The sequence below is a fragment of the Chrysemys picta genome, chromosome 6 (assembly GCF_011386835.1).
Source record: "Chrysemys picta bellii isolate R12L10 chromosome 6, ASM1138683v2, whole genome shotgun sequence".
Classification (NCBI taxonomy): domain Eukaryota; kingdom Metazoa; phylum Chordata; order Testudines; family Emydidae; genus Chrysemys; species Chrysemys picta.
In genome coordinates, this window is record NC_088796.1 from 94246039 (window position 1) to 94272892 (window position 26854).

Below are 26854 nucleotides of genomic sequence, written 5' to 3' on the forward strand. Positions count from 1 at the left end.
GTTGGGCTGACGCGCGCAGAAGCGGCCGCTGCGGGCGGGCTGAGCCGACTCCTCCTCCGGCGGCGGCGGCGGCATGTGGAGGCCGGGGCCGGCGCGCGCTGCGGTCCGGGGCCTGCGCGAGGCCGCGGGGCTCCGGGGGGCGCTCGGGGGACCCGCCGCCTCCTGCCGCCAGCCCGTGAGTAGCGAGCCGCGCGGCGCCCGCGTGACGCGGCTGGGGCAGGCAGAGCGGTGCCCGGCCCGGCCCGGCCCGCGTGTTGGGGGCAGGGAGCCGCTCCCCCCCCTTCCCCGCCCCCGGAGACTCGCCTCTGGCGCCCCTAAGGATTTGCCGGGAGTCTCTATGAGCTGTTTCAAATTCCCTCGTTCCCATTGTCGCTGAGCCCGAGACGGCCAAGCCCCGCTCCTCCCCCTCCCAGCAGGGTTGCGTTCATGCAGCAACGCAGGACGGAGCTGGAGCAGTGGCGCTCCTAGCCCACGTGAATGCAAAGCGCTGCATAGGGGACTGTTGCACTCTTTTAGTAGTTGAGAGGTGGGGAGTGTCAGACTATGTGGCTTTAAATGCTTTGTCATTGTCTTGAAACTGGATCTCTGCCTGCTGCATGAGTGATCGGGAGTCAGGGCTGGAGGTAACAGCATGCAGAGACAGCAGCAGAAAAAAGTGTTAGCAGGAGGTCGAGGAGATGCTGTTGAGGTTCCCCCCCCCGCCCATTGCATCGTTGGGAGGGAGGCTTTTAAACTCTTTATCTGTGTCTTATTTCATGATCTATTATAGTTGAAGAGTTTTATGAAAAACATTCGTGTTCATAGAATCATAGAATATCAGAGTTGGAAGGGACCTCAAGAGGTCATCTAGTCCAACCCCCTGCTCAAAGCAGGACCAATTCCCAGCTAAATCATCCCAGCCAGGGCTTTGTCAAGCCGGGCCTTAAAAACCTCCAAGGAAGGAGACTCCACCACCTCCCTAGGTAACGCATTCCAGTGTTTCACCACCCTCCTAGTGAAATAGTTTTTCCTGATATCCAACCTGGACCTCCCCCACTGCAACTTGAGACCATTGCTCCTTGTTCTGTCATCTGCCACCACTGAGAACAGCCGAGCTCCATCCTCTTTGGAACCCCCTTTCAGGTAGTTGAAGGCTGCTATCAAATCCCCCCTCATTCTTCTCTTCTGGAGACTAAACAATCCCAGTTCTCTCAGCCTCTCCTCATAAGTCATGTGCTCCAGACCCCTAATCATTTTTGTTGCCCTCCGCTGGACTCTTTCCAATTTTTCCACATCCTTCTTGTAGTGTGGGGCCCAAAACTGGACACAGTATTCCAGATGAGGCCTCACCAATGTTGAATAAAGGGGAACGATCACGTTCCTCGATCTGCTGGCAATGCCCCAACTTATACAGCCCAAAATGCCGTTAGCCTTCTTGGCAACATGAGCACACTGTTGACTCATATCCAGCTTCTCGTCCACTGTGACCCCTAGGTCCTTTTCAGCAGAACTGCTACCTAGCCATTCGGTCCCTAGTCTGTAGCAGTGCATGGGATTCTTCCGTCCTAAGTGCAGGACTCTGCACTTGTCCTTGTTGAACCTCATCAGGTTTTTTTCTGCCCAATCCTCTAATTTGTCTAGGTCCCTCTGTATCCGATCCCTACCCTCTAGTGTATCTACCACGCCTCCTAGTTTAGTGTCATCTGCAAACACTAAAAAGTGTTGTCATGTCCTCGTGTTGGTGTGAGACAAGAAACATCAGCAGCACCCAGCAGTCCTCTGAACACAAATTACTCCTTCAGTGACACTCCGAAAACAGAGTCATTATAGTGTTCGATGTGAGATGAATTTAATGTTCAGTCCATTTTCTAGTGGAGTGAAGTCCACAGACATCACCTCCAAAACTGAATACTTTGTCTATAGGGAGGACATTTCCCCAACAATTCAAACCAATTTTCAAACTAATTAACAACTTTCAGAGCGCTCCAGTTAACAGAACTATTCTAGCCCCTAGAACCTTGTCTGTGCTGTGGGTCCAAAAGGTTTTAACTGGTTTGAATTTTTTGCTAAATTTCCCCAGTGTAGACAAGGCCTGATAAGCCCATCTTCAGTAGAGACAACAGGGAGTGGATGCTCAGTATTCAGCATGCTTGGTGGTGGTCTCAGCTTGTCTGAAGACAAGCAGCATGGTGACTGTAATCCCCAACATGTGAAATTGTGAAGATTAGTTTGGGGAATTAGAATATTTCTGTTAGTGTGCTGCCACTTTAGGCAAGTTTCTAGCTTTCTTTTACATAGCTTATTTATAGGCTTTCTATTGTATTATCTGAGTACTTTAGAAACAATATATAGCTGCAACACCCCATTTTACAGGTATGGAAACCGTGATTAAGACCAACATTTTCAAAAGTGACAGTTAATTCGGGGTACTCACCTTGAGATGTTTAGGACTTAATTTTCAAGAGTGATGAACATCTACGGTTCTCATTGATTTCAGCTAGGGTTGTGGGTGCTCAGCACTGGCCATAATCTGACTCCAGGTGCATGAACTCAGGCGCACCAAATTAGTGGACACTTTTGAAAGTGTTGGCCTAGGTGACTTGTCCCAGGTTGCTTAGGAAGTCTGTGACAAACAAAGGAATAGAACTCAGATCTCCTGTTTTCTAGTCTAGTGCCTTAAACACAACATCATTTTTCCTCTTACTAAATCATAGTAAAAGGCAAGTGTGTTCTAAACATGCATTTCTGCCTCAAGAATACTGATAGATGTATGGACTGGGATTTCTGTGATAGTTTTTGCTTCTTTGTTGGTCCTGTAAGATAACAAATGAACCTTTAACTAGGGGGAAAAAAGTGGCTTTGGGATTCTTTTTCTTAAATATGACAAAAATTGACATTTTGTACCATTACTTTTGTTAACATTTAATTTAACTTATTTTTAGGATTCTCATCTGCAACAATTAGACCATGTTCTAAAGGTTAAAAACAGAAGTGTTCAGTTTATTAATTTAAGAAATGCAGGAACTTTGAATGACAAAAGGTAAGTTTTATTCTGAATTATTTATATGAGAATTCTGACAGTGCATACAGATTCCAGAGAAACCATCTGTAGATGTGGCAGCCATGAAAATTAATATAGTGTGATTGTTGATATGAGCTAAGGGAAAAGGCTAGTCTTGTGGGTAAGGAAAGGACTTGGAATGATCACTTCTGAATTCTATTTCTAGGTTTGCCACAGATTTCCTGTGTGAACTTGGGAAATCACTTAACCTCTCATGCCATAGTTTTCCCATCTGTAAGATAGAATAAATGATTCCCCACTGTACCTCAGATAAGTGGCATGAGGCACTCTTGAATGAAAGATGCTATAGAAATTCAAAGTATTAAGTAACTTTGCAGTATTTTATGGTAACTAGTTACTTTGTGTTGCCACATTTGTTTGATACTGAAAACATTTCTCTGAATTGCGTATTGTTATAAATATACATACACAATACCCAGATGCGCAAACTAGGTTAAAGCGCACCACTGAGATGGATTCAAAATTAATCTTTTTTCTGTGAAGCGACCCAGATTTCCAGGTCTGCAGCTGCCTCCATTTCTTTGTTGGTAAAATGGAGGTGTTGAGAGGTTTACCTAATATTTGTAACATGCTTTGAGATTCTTGGAAGAAAACTACTGTAGAAGTGCACAATTATTATTTTATTGGAATGAATGGGGACTTCCAAAAGAGGAAGTCACTTATGGTATGTAGACAGGATGTGTCTGAATGTTGACATCTTTACAACTTTGTTTATACACACAGTTGCTATTTCCTGTATAATATGTGTCTATAAACAACATACTGTATGTTTATAAATATAAATTATTTAGATTTACCTTAAAGATTAAGCAGTACTTGCATGGACAGAGTACTTCTGCAACAATGTTGTATTTTAAAATCTAGAGATCTACCTTCAGTAACCTTCTGGGCACAGAAGTAACTGGGGAAAGAAACATACTTAGTCCAATTAGCTATCTATAATCTCAGGTTTTAAAATTCTACCTCAATTTATAAGGTGCTTTGTGGCATACGGCAATTTGTGACAAATCACCTCCTCCAATCGCATGTGATTATCTCATGGTTAACATGTTCCCAAGATAATATTGTTCTTGTTTTGTATTTAATTTGTAGGAAAGAGTTTCATGCTAAAGTAATACATATTTTCTCCTAGTAATCTCAGATTTGTTTACGTGCCACTGCAGTTCTTTAGATGAGATTACTTACGAAAAACTTGCTGAAGAAACACTGGACTCATTAGCAGACTTCTTTGAGGATCTAGCAGACAAGCCTTTTACACCTGAAGATTATGATGTCTCCTTTGGGGTATATTTTACAGTTTCTATTCTTGCTGTAATTATTCTAGGGTTTTTCCTTGGTGGAAATATCTTCATTCAACTAATCTTTAGTGCAAAAGTTTAAGATTTAAGAAACAGTTCACACTGAATAAATAAGTGAAATATATCTGAAAATCAGGTTTTTAAATTTGATTTTACTCATTGAGGGAGTGGCAGCATTTTTGATGAAAAAATATATAGTACACTGTTTTAAGATTTAAAGAATTGTAATATTTAGTATTTAAATGATTAAGTTCTTTTTATGAGGATTAAACCATTATTACATGAGGCTGGAAATTGGTTTCCAGTATCTTTTATACTGGTCTCTGATACTGGTGTTACACATGTCACTTTTGAATTATCTTGGTGAAAGTGACAGCTGTAGCTAAAAACTATTTTCAAATACCTATCAGTTTATTTACAGTTGGTGGAATCAATCAAATTGTATGCTGTTGTGCTCTGCTTGAGTTGAGGAGAGTAAAATCTAACCCAGGCCACTGGCTGCAACATAGCTTCTGCACTATTCCGGTCTTTGGACTGAAATAATAGCTGCTTCCTGTTTATATCCCCATGTGGAGGTTCCCAACTACTGGCTCCACCAGATTAGGATTTAGGTGCATATAAACGGGCAGCTGGAGCTTGTGTTCTGTGTATAGAGGCCTTTAGTCTTCAGATCTGTCCATATGTGAGCTTTTCTGAGCACTACATTCACTCTTTATCTCACAGAAGTACATACATAATGGGAAAATAACACCTTAGCCTCTTTTTGTATTGGCAAAACTGATAAGTAATTGATCTGGTCAAATATTCAGTTAATATTTTACCTGTAACTTATCCAGTAAATAATAGCAATGTATTATTCAGCTCCTAGTGTTTTGAATAGATATTGAAAAGCTGTGATTATTAGCCGTTCAATATCTATTCAATATAAAGAATATTTTGAAAACTAAATAGAAAAAATAACACCAAAAAGTTTGGTTTTGTGTTTTTTCTTTAGATTAAATATTTTTGATATGCTTCCTCACTTCAATTGCCTTTCTCTCCAGTAACATTTCAATGTAGTGTTTTTGGCATGTACTTACTGAAAGGTTTAGCGGATTTTTATTTACATCAATCTTAATATGTACATTCTGACTGTTTGGATTCAAATTATGAAAATACTAGTAACATGACAAGCCACAGGGTGGCACACTTGGAAAAGAACTGGCAGAGTTGTAATATCTGTTGACCTTTTAAATTTCTCCATTCAGTTAATATGTGGTGTGCTGGAAAAAGTCTCCCTGAAGAGTAATCCTGTTAGCAGAAATTATTAATGTCCATAACAGCATGCAATAGTTTCATACTAGCTATGCACAAAAATGAAAAATTAGTTTTCAAGTGTTGTTTTATATTAAATTAACGTTTAAAAAAGGTTTTAAAATGTATTTTCCAAAGTTTCATGAATAGTACAGAATGAATGTGTGAATGTTTTGATACCAGGGTTTGAAGATAATCTTTCCATAATTTACAATGTGAAAGCAAAGATCATCTCTCTTATGTCTGACACATCATTGGGGCTTCTGATTTTAGCTTTTAACCTATTAAAGCACCCCGATACCAAAAAAAAAGGTGTTTGTCCATTAAACACTGGAAAAACACCAGAAATGATTACTTGTATCTAAGAGCTTGTCTACAGGAAGCAGTAATGCAGACTGCAGGAGTGTGCTTTCTAAGGTACACTAATCTGTTGTGCATTAATTGGTCCATGTAGACCCTGCTGGCATGCACTGAAGGCTTCCTACTGCATTATAACATAGTGCTGTTTGCAATAGTACTACATTAAAGTGCACTAGGAACCATTACATAGAGATTACTGATTACCATATATACTACTGCAATGAGTAACGTCATCATATATGTTATTAATTTACAATATATAGAAAGAGAGCCCCCAAAGCCCCCAATTTTTGGACATCTACATAAAATTCAAAAAATGCTAAAAAATAAAACCGAAAAAACAGAAGCCCCATAATAATGTAAGTGTTGATGTAGTGTTCTTATTAGATCAGTTGAACCCTATTTGGTACTAGTATACTTTAACATACAGCATGCATTATGGGATAATGCTGAACACTTGTGTTTAGCTCTGAACATTAGCTAATAGAATATACTAACATATTTGTGCAAATGATTTAATTGGAATAGTTTGTAGAATCAAAGCTCTCCAAGGTATTCTTGTTTTACTTGTTTCATTTCATTCTGTTCTTAGAACACTGGGAAATAGTAAGGCGTGAGCTCACAATGAGACTGGGAAGAGGTTAGTTTTAATCCTCATGACACATTAGGCTCAAGCAGTACCTAGTTAAAATAAAATAACTGGCAGGGAAATCAAATGACTCTGTATTAATTAGCACCATCAGAGGTGTGTTTTATTCATTTGCACTTCTTTTCCCCCTATACCATAGAATAATCGATCAATCTTTGTTTCTTTACTGAACTTGGACAGTAGCAGGGCTGGGCTTTAGATTAACACATCACTTGTGAAATAGTACAGTAATCAAAAGGGTTGGCTGATGTTGCAGAGGAAGTGGGCTCTAAACTGCTGCTTTTGCTATGAAATTATGTTGAACTTTCAGTAGCTACTCAGTCAAAAGGTAAAATGCTGCTGAAATTTTAAAACAAATTGTTACCTACAGAAAATTAAAACTGATCTAGCAATTGTCTTCTGGATCAGAAAAAGGTAATGCAGGATCGCGAAAGGTGCTGTGAGACAGTATGGGCTGCAGTGCATTTGGGGAGGCTGTCGGGGGAAAAAGAAATGTGCGGCTATCCTAATGCCTGTAGTAGCCCCACAGTACATAATCTACAATACTGCTATTTTTTTTTTAAGTATAATTGAGGTCACTCTCAGGTTTACTCAGTCCAAGTGGAATCTGTCTTATGCCCTTAAAGTTAGGACTCTCCAAAAGAGTTATAGTTGCCCTCCAAAATTACCTTCTGAAAATGTCAGGCCAATGTAAATCTGTAATTCAGAGATGGAAGGAAGGAAGTACAAAGGAAAGAAACACATCCTTGGAAAATGTTCTATAATTGACATAAGTGAATCAAAACAAACCTCAGATAGTTAGAAGTGGAACATTCCTGAGGTATAATCCAGGATCTGGGCACTTCATCACAAGTTATGTGGGAATGTACTTGTCCCACTCATTTGGAGACCATATACAGTTACAGAAAAGTACAGTAAACCTGGATAGCTCGGAGATTCAGTAATGGGACATGGAGCCTCTTGCCTCTGGCCACCTGTTTTAATCGGTTTCAGGTTGTTAGTGAACAAAAATAGTTGCTTTCTGCTAGCTGTTGAATATTCTCTGAAATTAATTGATGGTCTCAATCCAGTTTCTAGTGGACTGAATGCCCACTTCACAATTGAGCACTAATTAGTGCACATGCTGGCAGTCTCAGAAGAGAAGTCAAAGCTAACAGGAGTATTATTTATTTGAGTCCTAACAATGTGGATGGTACTGTACCAACACACAAGTCCAGATCAGGAGAGCTTAGAGTCTAGATCAGACACAAATGATATATGTGTCACCATGGAGACTGACAAGTTTTCATATCTAACGGCGGTCCCACTGGTCATCAGTGAGGCAGAATGGCATAGCAGATGTGGAGGATTTGAATTTCCACTGATGATGCTTAGGCAGATATCTCACAAGTTGCTGTTTTGATCTTTATATCTACAGTGCCTTATAGAAGAAAAATCATAATTCTTATTAAGTAATGGTACATGGATTCTCCTCCCTCTTCCCTCCTCCCCCCTTTATGCTTTAGAATGGAGTTTTAACAGCTAAACTAGGTGGAGACATGGGAACCTATGTAATCAACAGGCAGACACCGAACAAGCAGATTTGGCTGTCCTCTCCTACTAGGTAAGTAATTATCTGTATGCTAGGAAATGTCTGAAAATTCAGAGATTAATTAAAAGCCTGCCTGCTAGCCCCGTGGAGACTATTTAATGCCCTGATCACATATTTTATGCATTTTCTCAACACATACACCCAATAGGATTTTCCCTAGAGGTATAACAACTAGTTGCTGTTTATACTTCAGGTGGTGACCGACAGAAATGGACAGGCTGACCCACAAACTAGTGCAGTAAAATGTATAATGTAATAAAATGTGTTCCATTTTTTAAATGTCAAATTTCACAAGCACTGTGAACGCGACTGTAGCCTATTCATAGAAGACTAAACAGCTGTGACAAAAGAACTGTCTGGAAGAGAAATGAGATTGTTATGGTCTAACACTGTTCTTTATGGATTGACCCTGTAAGCCTGTGTACGAGTTCCTTGTTTTGTTCGTGTGCATGTTTTCTACAGTTTAACTGAGAGATGTTTTTATCGATCTTGGCCAGTTCTTAATGTGGAGGTCTTGATTGCTGTGTCCTCTGCCTTGTCTTCTACAGCAGTTTGATCCATTCCAGGTTTTGCAGTTGGTTCTGACTGGGAGTGAGATGTACAGAATGTGTTGAAAGAATGTCATGAGTGGCCTCACCAAAAGTTTACAATGAAATCTGCCACTCTCCCAGCAGCAGACTGAGGGTGTCTTTCATCTCTCTGGCATTGTTGATGAATGGTTTAGCTAAAAAGGAAAGACAAAGCATAAAGATTCACTGTACATATGCAGGTAGATTTCTTAGAGGTCATTCAAATAGAACATACTAACTATAAAATCAGGAATGGATCAAGCTATTGTGCAGTAGGATTAACATTTTTTAACGTGAAATTTTAGAGAATCATCTTATTTTAAATAGTCCACCTAAGTAATTAAAATATTGCTTAGTGATTTGCCTTTCAGCCTGCTGTAACTGTTTTTGGTGTACACTTAGTTGGTGTACAGCAGTGACTCTCAACCGTTCCAGACTTATTGTGCCCCTTTGGGGAGTCTGATTTGCCTTGCGTACCCCCCAAGGTTCACCTCACGTAAAAACTACTTGCTTACAAAATCAGACATAAATTCAAAGGTGTCACCGCACACTATTAGTGAAAAATTGCTCACTTTCAATTTTTTTCAACATACATTATAAAATACATCAATTGAAACGAATATTATACTTACATTTCGGTGTATAGTATATAGAGCAGTATAAACAAGTAATTGTCTGTATGAAATTTTAGTTTGTACTGACTTTGCTAGTCATTTATATGTAGCCTATTATAAAATTAGGCAAATATCTAGATGAGTTGATGTACCCCTTGGAAGACTTCAGAGTACCCCCCAGGGGTACGAGTACCCTTGGTTGAGAACCACTGGTGTACATTATAGGCAATATGCAAGAAATCAAACGATCCTTTTTATTTATGTCTAGACACTTGCAGACAGTGCCTCAGAATCAAAGTTATGCATAAGATCTTTTTTTTAACCTCAAGCATAAAACACAAGTTCAGATTATATTACGTCCATATCTGGAGATTAAGAAGTCAGAGAGTTTATATTGTATTTGGATCTATTTAATTTTTATGAGCCAATGCTAGCTGAATGAATAAATACATGTTCCTGAATAACAGATTTGTGGAAAATATAAATAGTAGTTTTCATATTCAGTATGTTCAAGGGATAAAGAAAGGAACACCCAAAGAAATAAATAAATAAAAATAGGCTCTGCTAAAAGCTCCTGACCCGGAGAGAGTTTTTCATATGTTTATTTGTCTAAGAAATCTCTTTCCCTTGTAAAGATTTGGTTTTATGTTCATCTGTGTATGGCAAACATTTGTGTATTTCCTGCAAGAAAACACTACATGTTTACTTAGTTTTCCAACTCCTGCTAAGAGATCTTGTAACTTTTATATGCAAACATGTACTGCATATACTATAACTAACGCTCATAACATCTGTGTCCTGGATGTGATGCGCTATGGAGTGGGAGAAGCAAGCAATGCTGCTAATGATAAACAGTATTTGAATATTGTGGTGTTTGCTACCTCAATACAATAAATGTAAAATTGTTGAGTGTTAATGACCACTTTGGCAACAACACCGAGAGAGAGAGATTACGAGGCAAGAAAAGGAAACTACTATTGAATTTCTCTAGCTCCAGGCTGCTGTGCTTTGTTACACACATGCAGGTGAACTAAGCCTGCATTTGTATGGCAATATACAATTGGCACATTCAAAAGAAGGTGTGCCACCTGCACAAAGTGTCTCTTTTGTGCAGCTCCATTAATTAAAGCTTTTAAACGTTGCAAAATGTCTTTAACAAACAAGGCCTAATTATTTTGGTTGTCATGATCTTTTAACGCTTTACAAAATGTATTCATATTCTCGTGTGAGAAATACACTTACTGTATAGACGCTTGGCATTTTGTTAGAATTCAAAAGATCCTTATTAAAAGGTAGTAAATGTACAGCATTTTGAAGGTGTAAAGCACTATACATGTTTATTATTTTATATTTGTTAAATAATAGCACAGTGATTTGATATTTACTAGGTAACATTTCAAAACAGTTCCCATCATTCATCAAAATATTTTGTTTTAGTCCAGTTGCCCTAAACCATATCCCAGTCTAACTTTTTATAGGCTGTCTTCACTTCCAGAATTGCACGTTACAGTGTAACAGTAAAAAGTTACTTCTTTTTGCAAAGGCCACAGCAGTGAGAAACACATAATAAAATAATTGGAGCACATAATCCTGACTCAAAACAGCCATCAGCTCGAATGCAGCAGAAGAGATGTCCCTATAAGATCCCAGTCATTTTGACTTACCTTTGTGTGTTCTTAATATTTTTAGTTCATGTCCTGAAGGTTATTCATTGTGATACTGTGAATAATTTAAATATTGAGGTGTCAAATTTTTTCTGTTAGTTTTTAGACACTGCAGCCTGGCATGCGTGTACAGAACAGCCTGTCTTCTAGCAGAGTTTGTACTGGAATCACCTCTAATCCCAAGGCAATTTGACCGAGAAATATGATTTCAGAGCTAAGAGTTTCAAGACATCCTTGTATTTCATTCTCTGCAGACATTTTTATTCTTTTGTCTCCTTCCCTTCTTACTACTTCACCAAATGCCCTCCATGGCAGACATAGATTTCTGTGTTGACAAGTCAAAACTGCCTTCATTAATAATTAATACTTCTTAAAGATCCTTGCAATTATTCTTCCCATTTTCCAGGTGCATAACTGAGGCAAAGGCAGATGAGCCTGCCTAAGCTTGGTGGCTGAGTCTGGAAAATAGAATCCAGGTCTCCTTACTGTGTTTGTTGTGGGAGTGAAGCATCTCATGACACCAGGAGCTCCAAATGTCAGATTATTTTTTTATTTAGTAATTCAATCCTATTGTGTTTAACTTGAGAGAGAAAATATTCTTTGCTCTGTGCAGTGAAGCATTTTGGACATTTGCACATTATAGCATTGTGTTAGAATGAATACTTTATATTAATACAGCACTTTACAAACAACTCTTATAACACTCTTAGGAGCTAGGTATTCTTACCACAGTTACAAATTGTGGAGAAGGTAAATCAAGTGAAGGAGAGAAGGACCTTAATGGCCTTGATCCAGTGAAGTGTATAAGCAAAAGTACTCCCATTGAAGTCCATAGGACTACTCACATGTTTTAATTTACATGCATGCTTAAGTGCTTTGCTGGATTTAGGCCTTAATGATTTCTTCAAGGCCACGTGTTAGAACCAGTGTGAGAGTTGGAATTAGAATTTGGTGATGATTGGCTTCTAGTCCATGCTGAGACCATGAGCCACACACCTCTTTCTTGCTGAATATTGTTTTACTTCTGGCTGCTTTATTTAACTTAGTAATTCAAATCCTCCTGGTGTTTTTTGGAGATGGCTGAAATTTCAGAAATGTTTGACCTATGCTCTCACAGTATACATGTTCTGTTTTTTAGTGGGCCCAAACGTTACGACTGGACTGGAAGAAAGTGGGTGTATTCTCATGATGGAGTATCCCTTCATGAACTACTAGCAGTGGAACTCTCAGCGGCACTGAAAACTAAAATAGACTTATCTCCCTTAGTATACTCTGGAAAAGGTGATACTTGATCATTGTCTACCTCAAAGAAATCAAAAGACTTTGTCCTGTTGCCCCTCTTTGGTATATAGTTCCTAAGGTTCACACCTTGTTCTACGTTTGTCTTCATATTTTTGTTTCAACTTCATTATGTTGTGTAACAATAATGTGAACATAATATATTTTTCTTAGCTCTGCATGTTTGGGTTTATGTGTTAGTGTGTGGATTTGTGTTTGTTATATGGATTTTTTTTGTGTCACTGCCTCCAAAATTCATAGCTAGGAGTATGGTATTGGACACTGGTTGCCCCAACTACATTCTGACTGGTTGGTTGGTGATTCATCAGTAGTGCACAGATGGGATCTCATTACCAAAGAAAACTCTGCTACTTACCTTAGGCCATATTGTGGAACCCTTACTCAAGTTCCATTGAAATCAATTAGATGAACTGTGGGGAGTAAGGTAATATTCTATATAAGAGTCTATTGTGCTTAAAAGAAAATAAGGAAAGGGAAAATGTTTTTTTCTTTTCTATAACAGGTGTAATAGGGATTTTCTTCTTAAAATATCACAGGATTTAATCTGAAATTCACATTTCTGCCTTAGCTTAAAAGGATAAGTCTGAAGGGGCAAAGCTTCCAGCTACCAGTTCTGCTATCAGCAGGGGTCCAAATGGTACATGGAGCTGAAAAAAGTGTTTGATTTAGTTTAAATGTCTAATGATATATTCATAGTTGTAGAGAAAGAGATTTATAACCTTTTCTCTATTCCTTTTGCTATGAGTGTCTTCATAGCGTAAGCATACATTGCATAAATATATAACTCTTTAATATTATTATTATTATTATTATTAAGCAAAGCGAGGATGTTCTGTTCCAACAGCAATAAGCCATGCCAATTTTTGCATTGGCATAGCTCATGCTGCACTTCTCATGTAGTTGAAATGAGGCCAAAGGCAAAGTGACAATGCAAGGCTCACACTGATGCAAACCTTGTTGTGTTATTGGTACATTCTTAGGACTGAGAAACTGGAGTCTTCGGACTAGCTGAGAAATAAGAAAGGAGGACAAAATAGGTGATTCACTCTACGTATTACACCAAATAACTTGTAAAAATAATTTAATAAGTGACATGAAAATGTGTGATGCTATAAAATTTGCCTTACTGTAACATTACCATTATTTCTTTTCAAAAATTGTATATAAAAAGGGAGCCCAAATTTGCTGTCACATTTGAAAGACTGAGCCACATTTATGTAAGCTTTTAGCATTACATTAAAAGAGGCCTGGTACTGATTTTGAAATGCAACATTTTCTTGGGTTCGGAGTTCCTCAGACAACTTCCTTGTGTTTAGAATGACATGGCTGTCTGCTTGACTAATACTGTTACTGATGTGTCATTGAAAGATATCTAATAAATATACAGTATTCTTAGATGGTATTGTCCATTATTTAGGATTAAAATGGAATTCTTGATACCAACTCTTGGCCGCTATTAATTAAAATATGAAATATCTCATTGGAGCCAGTTCTGGATTAGATTCTGTGCTGTGTATGTTTCAACCAAAGGAAAAAGGGAGTCAGTCACCTGAAACCTTCTCTGCTAAATTACTTCTGAAATCAAGGAAATACAGTGAGGGCTACCACTATGAGTTGGTGAGACCAAAACACACCACTACGCAAAGCAGAGATAAAACTAGAACAGTTGAAATGGATGGGGGTGAGGAGAGAAATACCTCATTTACAGCAAATGGAAATTTAAGATGTAGCTGTTTAAATTTCACCCCTCGACAACTCACAAAGCTAGATTTAGTCAGACATGTATAGACATTAGTGGTATATTCACACAGCATTTTGGCAGCCACAGGAGCAAGTCTTCCAAGCTGGGTGACGGACTTGAGCTAGTTGGATCCATGCTGGCACTGAAACAATAGCTGTATAGACAGCTGAGTGGAGCGCAGGAGCTGGTCCAAGAGGTAACTATAGCCGGAACACTTGGAAATAGTGACCATAATACAATAGCGTTCAACATCCTTGTGGTGGGAAGAACATCTCAACAGCCCAACACTGTGGCATTTAATTTCAAAAGGGGGAACTATGCAAAAATGAGGGAGTTAGTTAAACAGAAGTTAAAAGGTACAGTGACTAAAGTGAAATCCCTGCAAGCTGCATGGGCGCTTTTTAAAGACACCATAATAGAGGCCCAACTTCAATGTATACCCCAAATTAAGAAACACAGTGTAAAAACTAAAAAAGAGCCACCGTGGCTTAACAACCATGTAAAAAAAGCAGTGAGAGATAAAGACTTCCTTTAAAAAGTGGAAGTCAAATCCTAGTGAGGTAAATAATTTGGCAGCGTTTATGCTCCTTTCTAAGTGCAAGAATGTAATAAGAAAAGCCAAAGAGGAGTTTGAAGAACGGCTAGCCAAAAACTCCAAAGGTAATAACAAAATGTTTTTTAAGTACATCAGAAGCAGGAAGCCTGCTAAACAACCAGTGGGGCCCCTTGATGATCGAGATACAAAAGGAGCGCTTAAAGATGATAAAGTCATTGCGGAGAAATTAAATGGATTCTTTGCTTCAGTCTTCACGGCTGAGGATGTTAGGGAGATTCCCAAACCTGAGCTGGCTTTTGTAGGTGACAAATCTGAGGAACTATCACAGATTGAAGTGTCACGAGAGGAGGTTTTAGAATTAATTGATAAACTTAACATTAACAAGTCACCGGGACCAGATAGCATTCACCCAAGAGTTCTGAAAGAACTCAAATGTGAAGTTGCGGAACTGTTAACTAAGGTTTGTAACCTGTCCTTTAAATCTGCTTCTGTACCCAATGACTGGAAGTTAGCTAATGTAATGCCAATATTTAAAAAGGGCTCTAGAGGTGATCCCGGCAATTACAGACCGGTAAGTCTAACGTCTGTACCGGGCAAATTAGTCGAAACAATAGTTAAGAATAAAATTGTCCGACACATAGAAAAACATAAACTGTTGAGCAATAGTCAATATGGTTTCTGTAAAGGGAAATCGTGTCTTACTAATCTATTAGAATTCTTTGAAGGGGTCAACAAACGTGGACAAGTGGGATCCAGTGGACATAGTGTACTTAGATTTCCAGAAAGCCTTTGACAAGGTTCCTTACCAAAGGCTCTTATGTAAATTAAGCTGCCATCGGATAAAAGGGAAGGTCCTTTCATGGATTGAGAACTGGTTAAAAGACAGGGAACAAAGGGTAGGAATAAATGGTAAATTCTCAGAATGGAGAGGGGTAACTAGTGGTGTTCCCCAAGGGTCAGTCCTTGGACCGATCCTATTCAACTTATTCATAAATGATCTGGAGAAAGGGGTAAACAGTGAGGTGGCAAAGTTTGCAGATGATACTAAACTAAAGATAGTTAAGTCCAAAGCAGACTGTGAAGAACTTCAAAAAGATCTCACAAAACTAAGTGATTGGCAACAAAATGGCAAATGAAATTTAATGTGGATAAATGTAAAGTAATGCACATTGGAAAAAATAACCCCAACTATACATACAATATGATGGGGGCTAAGTTAGCTACAACAAGTCAGGAAAAAGATCTGGGAGTCATCGTGGATAGTTCTCTGAAAATTTCCACGCAGTGTGCAGAGGCGGTCAAAAAAGCAAACAGGATGTTAGGAATCATTAAAAAGGGGATAGTGAATAAGACTGAGAATATATTATTGCCCTTATATAAATCGATGGTACGCCCTCATCTCGAATACTGCGTACAGATGTGGTCTCCTCATCTCAAAAAAAGACATACTGGCACTAGAAAAGGTTCAGAAAAGGGCAACTAAAATGATTAAGGGTTTGGAACTGGTCCCATATGAGGAGAGATTAAAGAGGCTAGGACTCTTCAGCTTGGAAAAGAGGAGACTAAGGGGGGATGTGATAGAGGTATATAAAATCATGAGTGATGTGGAGAAAGTGGATAAGGAAAAGTTGTTTCCTTATTCCCGTAATACAAGAACTAGGGGTCATCAAATGAAATTAATAGGCAGGAGGTTTAAAACAAATAAAAGGAAGTTCTTCTTCACGCAGCGCACAGTCAACTTGTGGAACTCCTTACCTGAGAAGGTTGTGAAGGCTAGAACTATAACAGCGTTTAAAAGAGAACTGGATAAATTCATGGTGGTTAAGTCTATTAATGGCTATTAGCCAGGACGGGTAAGGAATGGTGTCCCTAGCCTCTGTCTGTCAGAGGATGGAGATGGATGGCAGGAGAGAGATCACTTGATCATTGCCTGTTAGGTTCACTCCCTCTGGGGCACCTGGCATTGGCCATTGTCGGTAGACAAGATACTGGGCTAGATGGACCTTTGGTCTGACCCGGTACAGCCTTTCTTATGTTCTTATGACAGCGTTTTGAAGTTGCAGCTCAGGCTCTGAAGCTTAGGGAGGGGCAGGTTGGGAATACAGCTACACTTTACGGGGTCCAGCACAAGACTCTTGGGTGAAGAGCATTTCCAGTGCAGAACTACAGTTGTAGAAAATCTTACTAATGGATGTTAGCGTATGACCAACTGTGCAAGTACTAATCTAAGAGCTGGCTCCACTAATGGCCACTTCCCAGGCCCAACTAATAATTGGGAAAGCCCGGAGAAGAAGTAGAAGATTGCTGCACCCTCTGATCTGTCCCTCTGCACTAAGGCCGCAATATGTTTACACAGTTGATGGGTACCATTACCATGAGGATAGATGCTAAAGCTCCTCTTGTCTCTTGCTCACTTTGCTTCAGTTGTGGCATCATGCTCTCAGACAGATGTGCTGAATTCAAAAAGGTTGAAAATAAAAGGTTAAGAAAAGCCCCAATTTATTAGTTCATCATTTCTTTAGGTCCACTAGTTTCACAGAATGAAAAATCCCACCCCGGAGGGGTTTATAATCTAAATAATGGATAAGACTGACAAGTGAGGATATACACAGAAAAGCTGTGTGAATAACAGATTTTTTTTTCATTTTCTGACTGAACCAAAAATTTTTTAAAGACCAGTTTAGGTTGACCCACAACAAAAATTTCAAGGTTTTGGTTAAACAAAAAAGTTGGGAGGGGGGGATTATGGAGGTGTTTTGGGTTTTTTGGTTGAACAAAACATTTCGTTTCAAAGATTTTTTTTAACCTTTTAAAAAAATATTGAAGTAAAAATCAAAATGAAAAGTTTTAAATCTGAACATTTCATTCAGAAAGTGGTGAAATTAAACAGCTTTACTTCAGATTTTTTTTCCTATGTGTGTGTTTCTGTGTTTGTGGGGGTTTTTTTTTTTCCAAAACCATACAGCACATTTGACATGAATTCACAAATTGTTTTGGTCAACCTGCATATGTTTAAAAAAAATGTCAGTTGAAAAATTTGGCCTCACTCTTATAAGCAGAAATAGGGCAGGGAGAGTAATGAAATGGGATAGAGAGATAAAATTGGATTGTTAGTTCAGTTTAGGCATCTGTTTGGGTTAATGGCTCAGTTTTGAGTGTTTGAGCATAAACCACTCAAGTTTGTAGGGTGTTGCAGAAGTGAGTTCTTGGGAATGATGTAGATGTTTAACTATTCAAAGTATAAGGGTCAGCATAGGAAGAGCAGAGAAGTTAAAGGCAGTTGGAGGTGGGCAAGGCAAAAGGGGACATGAAAGAATAGGTCAGTGACATAGGTGCGAGTTGCATGATGTGAGCTTTGCAAGTGAGGACAAGAAGTTTTAAATTTGCTGCACACAAATGGAGCTATTGTGATCTATCATGTGGATGTTCCATAAAGAACAGAAATGATTTGCACACTGCTATTGAGATTTTTTTAAAACTAGTAAGACAAGGAAAAATTGTTCATATCTATGTTCTTATGTCCCAGACTATGCATATGTTACATAATGTTGAATTCCTGGCAGTTACAAAATAAAGTCCTCACGAGCAGAAATTGGAAGGTTCCCTATCCCCTGCAGAGGATGACAGCAGATACCAGAGATGATGGAAAAATAATATACATTGAGTTGGGCACAAAAAAGAAAGATGTTATTTGCACCCCTTTCCTGGGCTTTTTCTGGAAGATTGACAGGCATAATATCTAGAGAAAGAAAATGTTTAAAACAAGCTCCTCAGCAAGGTAGCTAACCTCTCCAAGTTGCTGAATTATTTTATCAGTTTGTCTTTGGGTAATTGTGTAACACTAAGAAATCAAAATGGTACAATTAATGATTTTGTAGATGTTAATTCACTGATCTTGACTCTGCTCCCATTACTAATTAATATTTTCTGTTCCGTTTGCCTTATTCTATATAAAACACTTTGTAGCATTCTTCATCTTCAAAGCACTTAAAAACCATTAACTAATTCCCATGAGAGAGAAATATTGTCCCCATTTTGCAGATAGAAAATTATATATGGAGATAACTTTTATTAAGGAAAAAAAAATCAGATACCAAAAACCATGTGAAGCAAGTAATGCGAAGGGTCAGACAAACTCAGGAAAGCAAGGACAGTCAGAGATTCCACTCCCCCTATCTGAGGCTATGTCTACACTACCGCGGTAAATCAACCTACGCTATGCAACTCCAGCTACATGAATAACGTAGCTGGAATCGATGTACCTGAGGTGGAGTTACCGCGGGGTCTACACCACGGGGGGTTAATGGGAGAAACTCTCCCATCGACTTACATTATTCTTCTCGTCAGGGGTAGAGTACAGGGGTCAACTGAAGAGTGATCTGCTGTCAATTTGGCAGGTCTTCACTAGACCCACTAAATCAACCGCTGGTGGATCGATCTCAGAGCGTTGAAGCCTGAGTGTCAACACCTATATTAACTCTTGTTTGTTTGGAGGGAGGATGTTAGTCCATTAATGTCACTTAAATTTGGGTTAATGATTGATTATACTTAGAAGCAAGACCTTTACAAAAATTTTAATGCAGTGATATGTTGTCTTAATAGAAGCAGGATCCTTCTGTCTGCTGTGCTTAGTTTCCAAGTCAAGTGGTTTCATTAAAAATATTGTTTCTTATTCTTTCTGTTCACTGCATGGCATATTACACCACATTTAATCAAAAAGCAGTTCTGTGAACCCATGCTCTTGGGAATTCTGAGAATTTCTAACCTTTGGCAATTGCTGCAAAGTGACCTGACTAGCAAATGCACTGCAAATTATTAAAAGTGTTCATTAAGCCCTGTACAGGGTAAAGTCCAACGGCTACAATACATTGTCTTATAAAACTGTTGTTGGGGATTAAACTGTTTGATTTGGGAGAAGTTTGCTTAGATGGGAACGGTGAAGCAAACTAGCCAACAGTTGGTGATTTTATTGGTCCTTTATGATGTGTAAATATTACTTCTTTTTTTTTTTTAAACTCATTTTTCACATTAGTACTACCACGTCTTGACTCTCCCTTTTCAGCTGGGGAACTTTAGCAAAGACCTGGAAAGCTGAAATATCTGGAATTACAGCTTGAAGCACAGGCTTATTTGGGAAGTTTAGGTTTCAGGATCATGTCTGGAAGAGCTGGAGGGTTCAATTACACTTTTTAGCTTGCAACTTGAGCTGCTTTGCCTAAGACTGATATCAGAAGTTTCAGCCTAGAGCTATGAGGTCAACACCCAAAGATTGCTCATGTCCCCCAGCAAAACAGAGTAGTCATTCATAATTCTTCTGTAATAAAGGCAGGGATTAAAATACAAACATCTGAGACCAATATTGTATATCCTGAAAGAAGAGCAAAGGAACCAAGCCCTTTTTAAAAACACAACAGTAAAACTGTCCTAAATTAAGAGGTTTTTAATAATTTGTGATCCCAAATTCATAACAGCACATAGCTAGAGCTTTAAAAATATGCAAATACAAGGGATAGAATGGCATCAGGTATTGGTACTGGGATGTGGGCTAGAGACACTCCATCAGTTTTAATCTGTCCTACACCTGAAATAAATGAAAATTTAATGCCATTTAATGGCTGCTGAATGACATGCTATGAGCTGATGCTCTCAGTCCAATTCCTAGAGATCATTTGCTCACAGAGTGGTCTTAACTGGTACCATTAGCAGACTAAACAGAGATCAGTGTGCGACATCCCATTGAGCATGAACTACCTTCAAAGGGGTGAGGAAAGACAATTGCAGGGCAGATCAGGTAAAATTAGCCCACATTCTGCTCTGCAAAGAGTTTCAAGGTGATTTCACAAAACTTGGTGACTGGGCAATAAAATGGCAGATGAAATTCAATGTTGATAAATGCAAAGTAGTGCACTGGAAAACACAATCCCAACTATAAATATAAAATGATGGGGTCTAAATTAGCTGTTACCACTCAAGAAAGAGATCTTGGAGTCATTGCGGATTGTTCTCTGAAAACATCTGGTCAATGTGCAGCAACAGCCAAAAAAGCTAACAAAATGTTAGGAACCATTAGGAAAAAGATATAAATCCATATATAATCCATGGTATGCCCACACCTTGAATATTGTGTGCAGTTCTGGTCACCCCATCTCAAAAAGATACATTAGAATTGGAAAAGGTACAGAGAAGGGCAACAAAAACGATTAGGGGTATGGTACGGCTTCCATATGAGAAGAGATTAAAAAGACGGGGACTTTTCAGCATGGAAAAGAGTTGACTAAGAGGAGATATGATAGATATCTATGAAATCATGAATGGCATGGAGAAGGTGAATAAGGAAGTGCTATTTACTCCTTCACATAACAAGGACCAAGGTCACACAATGAAATTAATAGACAACAGGTTTAAGACAAAAGAAAGTACTTCTTTGCACAACACGCAGTCAATCTGTGAAACTCTTTGCCAGAGGATGTTGTGAAGGCCAAAACTATAATAGGGATCAAAAAAGAACTAGCTAAATTCCTGGAGGATAGGTCCATCAATGGTGACCCTGTACGCTGAGTGTCCCTAGCCTCTGTTTGCCAGAAGCTAGGAGTGGATGACAGGATGGATCACTCCATGAGTGCGTGATCTGTTAATTCCTTCTGAAGCACCTGGCATTGGCTACTGTCGGAAGAAAGGATACTGGGCTAGATGGACAATTGGTCTGACCCAGTATGGCCGTTCTTATGTTCTTGGACTTTTTCTGTGACTAAACAGAGCCAACAGCTGTCAAATCAGCAGTGCTTTTTAAGAGTAGTATGATTTGTAGAGGCTGCAATTGAGATCCCAAGGAGATTGCAATCTACATAGACAAAGGGTGGGAGGGGAAACAGGCACATAGAGGTGATGTGACTTGCCAAAGGTCACACAGTAGACAGTAGCAGAGACTGGATTAGCATTCATCTCTCCTGAATCCCAGGTTCTCCTCCCCATCCTATGGATCACACTGCATCTCAAACATTTCCTAAGGAAAAAGTTATCAAACTTTTACCCTGTAAAGCCAAGTAGTCAAAGATCAGGGAAGACAGGGCTGTTTTTCTGATATTTTGTTTTGAAATTAATATATTTGTGATTTGTAATTTAACGTAGATTTTAGGGGAGGGAGGGACGCCTCACAAACTTTTCCGCTCACTTATGAGGCAAAACTGTCAGCAAGAGGGTGAGTTTCAGGTCAAAACAATGACTGGTTTAGTGGCTCATTAGATATCATACAGTGACTAAGCTCGGAGTGGAGTTGCTTTCCTCATCGCACCTATTGTACCAGGGCTTTGAACCGGTATTTCCTGTTCCACTCTCTCCAGCCAGAGCCAGTCGCGGGGGTGGCCGGAGGGCGAAGCTGCCAGTAAATGTCTGGAAGAGAAGGCACCGAGTCTGGGGTAAGTTAGCAGATCAGCTCCGGCTGCGGCTCTGTGTTTTGGTGTAAGATCAGCTGGAAGCCGAGCTCGTGCTGGAAAGTTCGTGAGAGTTTTCAGGCAGGATCCCTGCACTTCGGGGGCGAGTTGCCCCGCCAGGGGAAGGCCAGGAGCTGGGCTAATCAAACGCAGGCGGAGCGTTAACGCCCAGTGCGCAGGACTCGGGCACAAACCTCGGGCAGGCAGCGCTTCCGTGCACTGGAGCTCCCGGCTCCACCTTCCTTCCCGCTTGCTGGGCAACCAGCGAGGGCAGGGCCGGGCGCGCGTGTCGCCGCCTGGGCATGGGGCGGGGGAGGTGAGACTCGAGCCGCAGGTGCCTGCTGGGCTTTCCGGGGATCGCTCTAAGGGGCTGGGCCCGTTCCCATCCCGGGCCCCCGAGCGGCGCGCTCACCTGCCCTGCGGGAGCCTGCTAGCGCCGCGGCCCCGGATTAAACACCTCCCCCCTCGCTCCTTTTCCCTCTGCCTCCCACAGGAAATAGCCTGACTCAGAAACACACCGCAGCCGCACCCCCTTCCCTAGACGTCCCGGGCTGCGAGTGAGCGCGGGCAGGGGCCGGCGAGCGCCCAGCTCCATACGGTGCGCGGGCTGCTGCAGGGTCCGTCTGCTCCGGACACGTTTCCCCCCCGCTCAGCGCCAGCGCCAGCGCCAGGTACGTCACTTACCTGGGGAGTGGGAGCGGGGCTGAGCCTTTGGACTCCCGTTTGAAGCGGCTTCTCCGCTAAACTTCTGGTTCCAACCCACCCCCTGAGCTTAGTCCTTAGGAGAAACAACGGGGGGTATTGCGAGACATGGGGCCGAAGGATGTAATACCCACGTGTACGCTAGGCACTTCGCCTGTTTTTTAGCTGGGACTCTTCCAGCGTAGATGACGCTGGGAGCAGGAGTGGGGGAGGAATTGTTCCCGTTTGTTTGTTTCTGTTTTGTTCTGTCAAAACCCCTGTTTTGAATTAGTTCCTTGCGCAGAGGTGCGCAAAGCAGCCCCCTGCCTTTTGGGGAGGCTTGGAACTGGACATCCGGCTCCTGGCGCTGAATGGGGCTGAACAAAACTTCTATTCCCCAGCCAGTGAGGAAGTTCTGCTCCGGAGCCCGGCTTCCCTAAACTTTGGGCATATCTCTGATCTGGATCGGGAAGTTGTAGCTCACCCTCATCTCTGCTTTCCTGCCCTTTTGTGTACGTGCGTAAGCCTTGGTTGAGAGAAGCCTGGATTGGGCGTGTGTGGCTGGCTGCACATTGTACTCTGTTTAGCCTCATGTTAAATTGGAGGCAAGCCTCGGCAGGCTGCCTGCCCCTGGCGTCAGGAGGGAGGGGCTCTTCTTCCTGGCTCATACTACCAACCTCTCCTCTAGGGAGTGTGAATAGCGAGAATCTGATTTACAGATGATCTTTTCTTTAACAGGATTATGGGCCTATATGTTTCTGTTCCCACATTAAGTACTTTCAGGGAGAGTATGATACTAGGTGGGAAGAGCTGTCACTGAGGAATCAGATAGGCTTTGTTAGTTTTCTTTCTTGGAGGGTGGGAGAGAAGCACACACCAAAATAATAGGGATTTAGAATGTCTTTGCAATACAAAGAATTCCCAAGATCTTTATGTTGGCACATCCTCACTGAATTCCAGCTATACTTCAAACTTCTGGATCGGGGACATTTCCGGGTGTCAAAAGTATCTTAGAACAAGGTGTGGCAATTCAGGAGTTCAGAAATACTTTTACGACTTTTCTGTTTCTTCAGTCAGTCCTATTAAGTCCTCATTTCCCCTTTTTATTTCTTGCTAGGTTTAAAATATTTGCTAATCTTAAACACAAACATAATATTACACAGTACCAATATTGCTAATCATAGTATTAGATGAAGTTTCAGACAAGATTTAAAAACAGAGATTGTGACAAGGGCTAAGGTAGTATTTGAAACCTCTAAACCCCAAGGTTGGGCCCCCATAGAAGCCACCGCACGTCTACTTTGATTAAACTCTGGATGTGACTGAGCATGGGTACAAGGAGCCCATTGAGATTAACTAGAATGTATTGGTGCAGTGCCTTGTACAGCGGACTTTCATTTTAATGAGCATCACTTATGGTTCGAGAGACAAGATGGGTGAGGTAATATCTTATATTGACCCAACTTCTGTCGGTGAGAGAGACAAGCTCTTGAGCTCAGGGCAAGTCTACACTACAAAATTAAGTCAACCTAAATTATGTCGACTATTTCCATGGCAGTAATTGAATAGTTTTTTACACCTCCACACTATGCTCCTATGCTCCTTGCATTGGTGGTGTGCATCTTCACCAGGAGTCCTTGCACCAATTTAATTGCCAGTGTGAGAAATTGTGGGACCGTTTCTGAAAGGCAGCAAGTCGATGTAAGCAACCCAGTGTCTATGCTGACACTGCGTCGACTTAAGCGTTATGCATCTCATGGAGGTGTAGTATTTAAGGGCTTATCTACACTACAAAATTAAGTCAATTTAAGTTAATTCAGTGTGCAGCCACCACAGTAAAGTAATGGTTCGTGTTCACACTTGCTCTTTGTCGGTGGTGCATATCCTTACCAGGAGCACTTCCAACAACTGAAGTGGGGCATTGTAGGACACTGAAGCTGGAGCCCGGCAGCCCTGGGGCTGACAGCCTCACCTGTAGGCAGGGGGCTCACACCTGCCCCCCCTAGCTGTCAGATGGGTGCTGGTTCACAGCTAGGGGCCCAGACAGCACAAGCTGTCAGCCCAGTGTGGGGTTCACAGATGGAGCCTCCCAGCTTTGGGGCTGACGGCCAAGAGCCCGAGACAAAATGTGAAATAATAGCCCTGAAAATGACAAGAATGTCAATTTCACTGCTGGTAGGCTCCCTGCTGTGAAATTGAACCCTGCTATCAGCCCCAAAGTCCTGGTAGTGGTGGCTCCTGCTGTTAGCCCTGCTGCCAGGACTGACAGCTGGGAGCTCCACTGGTGCCTGCTGGTGAGGGATTGGAGGGGGGGAGTAGAGCTCTAGCCCAAGCTGCAGGTGGGCTCTGTGGTACAGATCAAGCCTTACTCGGTGTAGTGGGCGAGTTATGTTGGTGGGAGCTACATTTTAGTGTAGACGCTTACAGATATAGGTTGACGTAAGCTGCCTTACGGTGCCCTAACTCTATAGTGTAGACCAGGTTACACAGAGCTCTTCTTCAGGTCACTTATGTTGTCGTTTGGCTATGGATCAAAAATAACTATTCAAAAGCCATTTCTAATTGGTGTTGATGTGTTGCTAATTGGTGCTTGTGGTTATTTAGTGTTGGGCATGACACAAAAATAATAACCATGCCTCGCTCTTATTTAGTGCTTTTCATTAATACACTTTAGTTTCTTTTCTGAAGAGTTTACACTCCAAAGCTCCAATCTGCAACAGCTTGCAATATTGGGGTGACAAGAGACAAAGCCAAAATGCACTGTTGCAGAGGTGGGGATGATTTAATAGCCTTTTCTGTTTTTGTTTAACTTTAACAAATTTGTTCTAATGGGGCCTGCAGTTGTAAGGATGAGAAGGGAAGTAATTATTTTCAAAAATGGGAAAGAATTTCATACTTTTTGGTAATTATGTGATTGCAGATAAAGAATGCTACAGCCTGGTTGCTGATCAGAGCTACTTATAAACCTGACCTACCTGTCTCTATCTCACAATGCTTGCTAAAATTGGTCACATCCTTGTAAGGAGGTTTTTCTTCTGTGAATGTATCTGATTTTAGTAAGCTCACTGACTGAGTGATTTGGATATAATCATCTAAGTGGGGGTTGCCAAACTGCCTGTTATAACATGTCATTGTATAGTATATTCAACACAGTGGGCCATATTCTGTCTGTTTGACACCCCGGATAGCCCTGCTAATCCAAGAACTGTTAAATCTAGAATTTGTGCTTAGTACAGGTGTGAAATTAGAGGGCTGTGTGTGTAATATATCTTGAGAGCCTAGCATGGGTGAAAACTGACCATAATATTGTGCACAAAATGCAATCTCTACAGAGCTCCTTCACATAGCCTTTTAAGTTTAAAATAAGCCGTCACAGTAATTGTCTCCCATATCTTTGCTTAATCTCGCCCTTCCCTAGTTCAGTGTCTCATAAGGAGAAGCAGGAGAGATTTCTTTGATTTTAAAATAGTATGTAGCTGCTGACACTGTTACAGAGTTGGACTGGGTTTTGTTTTGTTTGTATCCAAATTTTCATTTAGTTCTATTTTAAATACAAAATTGGCAAAATGTTTGGCACCAGTAGCTTTCATTAACAGCCAGACAGCTCTAAAAGCGCATGACAGAAATATTTCTAGCCAAATATAGAAAGAGATTATTCTTTGGGGGTGGGGGAGTCGCTTTTATATGAATGGTTCAAAACAGAATATTCTGTTACAAATGTGAAATTTTCCCATTTGTGTGGAGTTGTCTTGTGTTTTGTTCTGGAGTGAATAGAAGAGAGCTCTCTAATACGGTATTTTTAAGTCTTTTTTGATAATTTAATCAGCAGAACTCAGCATTTCCATTCTAAGCATCATAACCAATTCAATTTTTAGTAGCCTCTATCTACATCCAATTAATCCCTTTTTAACCATCTGTGAGTATTATCAGTCATTCCAATTAAAAAAAAAAAGTGCACAATTATGGAGGAACAGCTACAGTGTATTGGGCTTGGAATATATATTTTTTCCTGACACATTCATGTTGTTTTAAACAGACATGAAAGTAT

General features: G+C 40.5%; 2 protein-coding genes and 1 long non-coding RNA gene across 15 annotated transcripts in view; 2 read left to right on the forward strand and 1 right to left on the reverse strand.

Annotated features, from left to right (window-relative positions):
* The first annotated feature begins 28 nt into the window (after nucleotides 1-28).
* Nucleotides 29-13793, forward strand: FXN (frataxin). Its single transcript, XM_005296911.5, has 5 exons — nucleotides 29-175; nucleotides 2922-3019; nucleotides 4225-4345; nucleotides 8167-8264; nucleotides 12238-13793. Exons 1-5 carry the CDS (start codon nucleotides 74-76, stop codon nucleotides 12389-12391), a joined length of 573 nt encoding a protein of 190 aa, XP_005296968.3. The 5' UTR covers nucleotides 29-73; the 3' UTR covers nucleotides 12392-13793.
* A 6326-nt stretch (nucleotides 13794-20119) lies between these two features.
* Nucleotides 20120-23260, reverse strand: LOC135972425 (uncharacterized). The gene is made up of 2 exons (XR_010588876.1): nucleotides 22810-23260; nucleotides 20120-22084 (listed from the first exon to the last, which is right to left on the reverse strand). It is a non-coding gene; the product is annotated as an uncharacterized LOC135972425 (long non-coding RNA).
* The window catches only part of TJP2 (tight junction protein 2), a 90141-nt gene continuing 85257 nt past the window's right edge, over nucleotides 21971-26854 (forward strand). For 6 of the 13 annotated variants that reach the window (XM_065550471.1, XM_065550463.1, XM_065550466.1 and 3 more), the window contains exons 1-2: nucleotides 21971-22110; nucleotides 22619-22796. The gene's annotated coding sequence lies outside the window, so the exon portion shown is untranslated. Of the gene's footprint in view, nucleotides 22111-22281; nucleotides 22442-22618; nucleotides 22797-26854 lie in introns of those variants that run through there. The other 7 variants (XM_065550465.1, XM_065550472.1, XM_005296744.5 and 4 more) reach the window with 4 other exon arrangements.

What these genes read in the sequence shown, in the direction of transcription:
- FXN (XM_005296911.5), top strand. Translation starts at nt 74, where the DNA reads ATGTGGAGGCCGGGGCCGGCGCGCGCTGCGGTCCGGGGCCTGCGCGAG. An exon ending in ATTATGATGTCTCCTTTGGG is followed by an intron (nt 4,346 to 8,166) that starts GTATATTTTACA and finishes TTTATGCTTTAG; the next exon opens with AATGGAGTTTTAACAGCTAA. An exon ending in TGGCTGTCCTCTCCTACTAG is followed by an intron (nt 8,265 to 12,237) that starts GTAAGTAATTAT and finishes TCTGTTTTTTAG; the next exon opens with TGGGCCCAAACGTTACGACT.